This window comes from Ursus arctos, unplaced genomic scaffold, assembly GCF_023065955.2.
Source record: "Ursus arctos isolate Adak ecotype North America unplaced genomic scaffold, UrsArc2.0 scaffold_6, whole genome shotgun sequence".
Lineage (NCBI taxonomy): Eukaryota > Metazoa > Chordata > Mammalia > Carnivora > Ursidae > Ursus > Ursus arctos.
This window is the reverse complement of record NW_026623078.1, coordinates 43,088,809-43,095,691: the sequence shown is the minus strand read 5'-3', so window position 1 is coordinate 43,095,691 and position 6,883 is coordinate 43,088,809. Positions and strand designations below refer to the sequence as shown.

At 41.0% G+C, this 6,883-nt stretch overlaps 1 protein-coding gene across 5 annotated transcripts in view; it reads left to right on the top strand.

Annotated features, from left to right (window-relative positions):
* Positions 1–4,363: 4,363 nt before the first annotated feature.
* NBN (nibrin) overlaps positions 4,364–6,883 on the top strand; it is a 47,606-nt gene continuing 45,086 nt past the window's right edge. The window contains exons 1-2 of one of the 5 annotated variants that reach the window (XM_026495779.4): positions 4,364–4,514; positions 6,543–6,673. In XM_026495779.4, the coding sequence (XP_026351564.2) occupies positions 4,478–4,514; positions 6,543–6,673 (168 nt within the window). In that variant the 5' untranslated portion in view covers positions 4,364–4,477. The other 4 variants (XM_026495780.4, XM_044382708.3, XM_044382707.3 and 1 more) reach the window with 4 other exon arrangements.

Genomic DNA, 6,883 nt, shown 5'->3' with positions numbered 1-6,883 from the left:
GCTATATATGCAACAGGTAGCAGGAACAGGATTCAGAAAGGGTGGGTATTCATACATAACGACCCTATCTAGGAGAGATTTTGCAAGTCAGGGAAGAGTAAGATGCTGACATGGAAAGTGAAGGTATGGGTTTAAGGAGAAAGAGTAATCCTCCTGGCCAAAACAATATGGTGGATATCCTATCGGTCCATAACTATGGGAGAGGCACTGAAGCAACTATCCTAGAACGAGTAGAGAAAAACTGATGTAGGATGAGAGCCATGTTTAATTTAAAGCAAAATAGAGGGAAGTTTTCATGGAGACTTAAAAAATCTAGCAGTGTTTGTTTACAACAGAAAAGGGGGTGATAGCAGATGCCAGTAAGCTGCGGGAAGCAGGGGGCAGGGAATAGTAAGCAATTTGCTACCAGTCTAAAACTTTATCTGCATTGTGCCCCCTTTTTCAAATTTTTTCTATGCTCTGATTATCAGACCTATGCTGTTGCCAAGCAACAGATAAATTTTCCTTTATTACTTTGGCATTGACCCATCTCCCCTTCTGGCAACCAAAAAATAAAGGGTGAAGATAACATAACGCAGCCGGGGAAGGACTTGGCCTGATGAGGGAAGATGTGACTTTACAGTAAAGGAGCTGTAGGGTCATTAACATGTGCCAGCAGGAGCAAGGAGAGTACTTTTGGGACTGTATTCTGAGGATGCTGAATAAGAGGCCAATGGAAAATGAATTTGAGTAAGGGAGAGTTTATTGCTTTGGGAGCACTCATCAGAAAGAGAAGAATGTATGCCCTAGTAAGGATCCTGGAAAATACGACGATCATACTTCCATGATGGCTCTTAGAAGCTTGCATAAAGTGCTGGTCCACACTGAGAGAAGGAGAAATAGAATTGTCATGGCAGATGGTGGAAGCAGGGGAGCAAAATGCTCAGGAAAATGCACATGTTAGAGTGGCTCTCCCATGTAAAGCTGGACATCCCATCAGATGACAAAGTTCTTTTTTTTTTTTTTAAAGATTTTATTTATTTATGTGACAGAGAGACAGCCAGCGAGAGAGGGAATACAGCAGGGGGAGTGGGAGAGGAAGAAGCAGGCTCATAGTGGAGGAGCCTGATGTGGGACTCGATCCCAGAACGCCAGGATCACGCCCTGAGCCGAAGGCAGACGCTTTAACGACTGCGCTACCCAGGCGCCCCCAGATGACAAAGTTCTGATTCAGATTCTCCATTTATCAAAGTGACCAGGAATCTTCTGGTGAGAGGGGTACTCCATCACTGAGAAGCTCAGTGGTGGTTCTCCTGTGCGGGTCATGGCTGATGATAAAAATGCTGTCACCAAACTTGGTTCAAAGATAGCAACAAGGATAATAGAATCCTGAAACAATCTTAACCATCGGAAGGGTACACCTGTTCTACTGAGTGGCAAGACTGGAGTGGCAATCAGCAGTCTTGACCTAGAGAGAGTTGTGAAGATGATTAATAGAATATGGCACCCCAGGGGAAAAGATAGAAGCTAGCCAACAAGAACGTGCTCAATGAAAAAAAAAAAAGGATGGATGAACACAAGGCTGACAGCAGCAGCCTCAGTAAAAAGTTTCAGTCGCATGGCGCCTGGATGGCTCAGTCCTTAAACGTCTGCCTTCGGCTCAGGGTGTGATCCTGGAGTTCTGGGCTGGAGCCCCACATCAGGCCCCTCCGCTGGGAGCCTGCTTCTTCCTCTCCCACTCCCCCTGCTTCTGTTCCCTCTCTCGCTGGCTGTCTCTCTCTCTCTGTCAAATAAATAAATAAAATCCAAAAAAAAAAAAAAGTTTCAGTCTCCTCCCCAATTTCCTGGCTTGAACCAGTTCAGCAATCCAGAACCCAGTGGCTGAAGGAGAAGCTGGAATGCCAGGAGGGTGGACCCGGAAACACTGTGGTGAGACTATATGGTAATGACTTCTCCCACTCCCACCCCACCCCCCAATTCTTCCCCCAAAGGGACCTATAGCCATGCCCTTGGAAAACCATATGCTGAAGAAAAGAGAATGTCTAAACATTTTGAAGATTTTTGGACACAATCATTATTGATACCTAGGAATTCTGAGTATTATTATGGTCCCCAAGTACAGTAGAGGTATAAAGGAGCCAAATAATGAATGGAATTTTTGCCCAGACCTGGCATACAGCGGGTCCATTAAGCACCCATGTGGGCCTATGGGCCTATGTGGTGGTCATTTCCCCAGTCCTAAATCTATCATTGAAACAGACATACTTGATAGGTAGTATAACACCCACATCAGTTCCTTGGCCTATAGGATAAGAGTTATCAAAGTGGGAAAGGGGAGCCTCTGAAATTGCACAGTCAATATATTAAATAAAAACAGTATAGGAGAATGGTAGATATTAATGCCACTTTTGGTTCCCATTGTATCTCCATTTAATTCACCATACACGTCCCTCCAAAGACCTAACAGTTCCTGGAAAATAAACAATAGACTACTGCAATTCAACCAAGTAATAACCCTAATTAGAGTGACTCTACCACATGTGGAGGTGGTATTTGTAGGAAAAAAATAAAAATTAAAAAAATCAAATCACCCTACATGTGTGGATCTTTTTTAGTCTCTCTTGACCATTTGCCCATTTGATGATAAAATTTTGCCAAAAGACACTGATTTAATGACCTTAGCCTTATAATGGATCTTAGTATCTGGTAGTATAGGTACTACGGCTTTGGTTTTTGAAATTACCTTGGCTAGCCTCAGCCTTTGAATTTCCATATATATTTTAGAATCTGATTATCAATTTCCATTCAAAAAATCTTCTGGGACATTATTGAAATTCCATTGAATTTATAGATCAGTTTTGGGAGAAATGACATCTGAACAATCCATAAACATGGTATGTTATAACTGCATTTATTTAGGATTTATTTTAATTTCTGTCAATGTTTTGAGGTCAGTAATACTTTGTATCACATCTTTTGATAGATTTATTTCTAGGTATTTGAGGACTTTGGTTGCTCTTATGATTGTCTATTTCATGTGTCATACTTAATTTATTTTCTGGAATACAATTTAATTTTATATATAATCATTGTATCCAGTAACTTTATTAAATTCACTTATTATTTCAAATAATTTGTCAATAGATTCTTTTAGATTTTAGATGGACACAATCATTTATCTTGTGAATAATGGTGTAATTTCTTCCTTTCTGATCTATATGCCTTTTCTTTTTCTCCTTTACTGCATTGGCTGGAGCATCCAATATCATGTTAAAAATAGGTGGTAATAGCAAATATGTCCTTGTTTCATTCCTGATCTCAGGAGGAAACATTCAATAATCTACATTAAGTATAATGTAAGCTCTTGTTATTCAGAGATGCACTTTATCAGATTCAGGATGTTCCTGCTATTCCTACTTTTCTGAGAGTTTTTATCATAAGCAGATGTTGAATTTTATCAAATTCTTTTTCTGCAACTACCAAGCTGACCATACGATTTTCCTTTTTTTTTTTTCCTGTTATTCTAATGAGTTATATTGGGCTCCCCGCCCCCACCACAAACACCCACCCTTCCATTTCTGGAATAAGCCCCACTTAGTCATGATTATCCTTTTTATAAACCACCTGATTCCATTTGCTAATTTCGTGTTTAGGATTTTTGCATCTATGTTTATAACAGGGATTGATAAACCTGCCTCTTAAAGTAACACTTTTTTCTTCTCGTTACAAATGCTTGAGAAAACCAGAAATTATATGATCACAAGCACGCTCTAGGGTGTTTACTTTGTGCTGTACAAGATGTAGAATGGATTATGCAGGAGATGGGTGCTGAAGGGTTAGCGGTCTACTGGAGTATTAAGAGAAGAGCTTGGACCAGTTTGATACAAGCAAAGATGAAAAGGAAGGATAGACTCCCCAGCGTTTAGCTCCTGATTAGATGGAAGGGTAACATTATGAAATAGAGAGGTTGGGAGAAGTTGATTTCTGTTTGGAGAAGAGCAAAAATAATGAGTTGACTTGGGGTAAAATCTTTATCTTCATCATAATTACTACCATCATTAGGATGCACACAAAGGAATAACTGCAATTTTTTAGAAATCGCAAATGCAGGAAATTACATAATTGGCTAGTATATTAATGTATTTAATTAGAAATTTTCCTTACGTTGCTTTATAACTAATTTTAAAAATTATGTCCATTCACAATCAGAAAACGTAATTCATCGTATATTTGTTGAACACCTTCCAATCGGATCCGTACTTCATAACCTAATACAACGTATTTCAATACAGATTGCGCTGTTCCTTTCCTTAACCACCAGGTGGCGACCAGGAGCCCACGTCTCACTCCTGCTTATCCCTCCTCTTCCTAGGCCCCCCAGCCCCCGGGAGCGCGCACGTTCGGGAGCCCACGCCGACTGCGGGAGCTGCGGCCGCGCACGTCGGTCAGCTGCGGCTACGCCTCCGCGAGTCGGCCCGGAGTCACAGGACCCAGACCCATGTGGAAGCTGCTACCCGTCGCGGGCCCGGCCCGAGGTAAGGGTGGGAGGGAGATGCCCCGGGACCGTTTTCGCGTGAACAGCTGCCTTTGACAGAGGGTCCTGGAGTGATGCTTCCGGTCCATTCCCGTTCCTCTCTCCGCCTTCCGGCGCCGCCTTCGTCCCCGCCCCGGGAGGCTGCGGAAACGGGATACGCGAACCGTACGATTGCGTGTAGGGACCGCGTTGTCTTCCCGGGCGGCGCGGGGCCGGTCAGTAGCGGCCGCGGCCCTCTCTCGACCTCCCACCAGGTTCTCGGTGGTTGGGACCAGCTTGTCCGGCGACAGCGCTGACTGGCTTACAGGCCCTGCCGAATTGAGTCTTGGCCGGCCATCTTTGTGTCCTCTAGTGTTCTAAGCTTTTGGCCAAACACCTAGAATAAGTTATTCCAGGGTAGACGCACGATGGCAATAGATGACTTTGTTTTGAGCACATTAATTTTTTGAAAAACCACAGAGATGAGTTGTGTAAATGGCAGCCACAGAGAAGGCATAATTTTAGTTTTGTTTTAGAGCCCTTTTTTGTCATCAGAACAACTGAGAAAGTACAATTTTTTTTCTGTTCTGCACTTTCAGCAATGGCAGATGGTTATCTCCTGTTAATTGGTCAAAGTCCTTACTAGTTGATAAGCAGATAGCCTCTGATTAGGTCTTGCCCTCAGGAAGTTTATTCTGATCGGCAAAAGATCTACCTCGAAGGAGCAGTGTAGGAAGAGGGCCAAACGAATGGTTAGGAAAGTAAATAGTAAAAAGACTAAAGATAAGGCATTCCTGAGGACTTGGAGCAGTGCGGATGTAGAACATTAAGCTGTTGATGGGAAGCAGGATTTAGTTCCTTTCCAGGAACAGTTGTGGTCTGTGGCAGGCTCTCAGTTCCTGTAGAGAGAGGTAGGTAACAGTAGAAAAATGCTTGTATCGTAAAACGGCCAGCATTCTTAACTTGTAGGGGATTGTGACCTCTTTTCAGAATCGAACAGACACTATGGGCCCATTCCTCTAGAAAAACATGTAAGTAAACTTAAGGCACAATTTTTTCCCCCTTGAAACAGCCCACTGTAGGCTAAGAGTTTCTGAGTAACAAAATATGATCCAAATATGGCTTGCCTTTCTACTTGTCTAGTTTATCTGCCCTCATTACCCTACCACTGATGGACTCGTGGGCTCCCATACTAAACTATTAGTCTCCAGTTAATAAGCTGTTAGACAACAATTTGTGATTTTCAACATTTTTTAAAAAACTAATAACACTTTCCCACGTATTTGAAATGCTACCTTTAATATAAAAACAAAATTCCCCAAAATATACACTTAAATCAGATCTGAACTTTTCTTGCATTGACCTATGTTGTTTACTCCTGATTCAGTAGCATATATTTTAATTACTATAGCTTTATGGTATGGTTTACCATCTAGTAGGGGAAGTTGCTGTAAATTTAAAATTTTTCTTTACAGGTTTTTACATTATATTTTCCCAGTGGATTTTTAAAATCTATGTATCAGGTTCCAAACATATATTGTGCTTTGTTTGGTAACGTGTAAAATGTGTAAGTTAATTTGGGCAAGGATTGAGACTTTTTAAGATATATTTATTTGAAAGAGGACAAGAGCACAAGCGAGCAGGCACATGCGTGGCATGGGAGGCGGAGACAGAGGGGGAGAGAGAATTCCAAGCCGACTCCACTGAGCACCGAGCCCAACATGGGGTTCAGTCTCATGACCTGGAGATGATGACCCTGAGATCATGACCTGAGCCGAAACCGCTTAGCGCCCTGAGCCAATCACCTCTGAAACTTTTCAGTATTGTTTTCTCTTTAGAAAATGCTAGAGCTTTCCATCTATTTAAATAGTCTTTTGCATCTTTCAGTTAGGCTTTACTAGAAGTCACAAGTTTGATTTATATGAAGTTGATTATTAACATTTAAAAGCAAAATAAAAATATTTTACTTAAATATTTGCTGTACCTGTGTATACATATACACGTGTGTGTCTATACATTTACTTTTTTTTTTTTTTTTTTAAATTCATAGAACCATTCAGACTTCTGACTGGTGTTGAATACATTGTTGGAAGGAAAAACTGTGGCATTCTAATTGAAGGTGATCAGTCAATCAGTCGAAATCATGCTGTGTTAACTGCTAACTTTTCTGTAACCAACCTGGTATGTTACTAATTTTATTTCACTAGCTTAAAGTAAGGAGGTTGAAATTACAAGATTACTTTGGTATGTATGTAAGAGAGAGTTTGTAGGATTTTTAATTCCGTAAAGGTGTTAAGTTTTTTATGTTAAAATTAAATACTTTATTTTGGTATTGGTAACGGTGGCATTTGTTTTGATATTTGAAGTTTCTGTTTCAGTGTTTTACTCTGT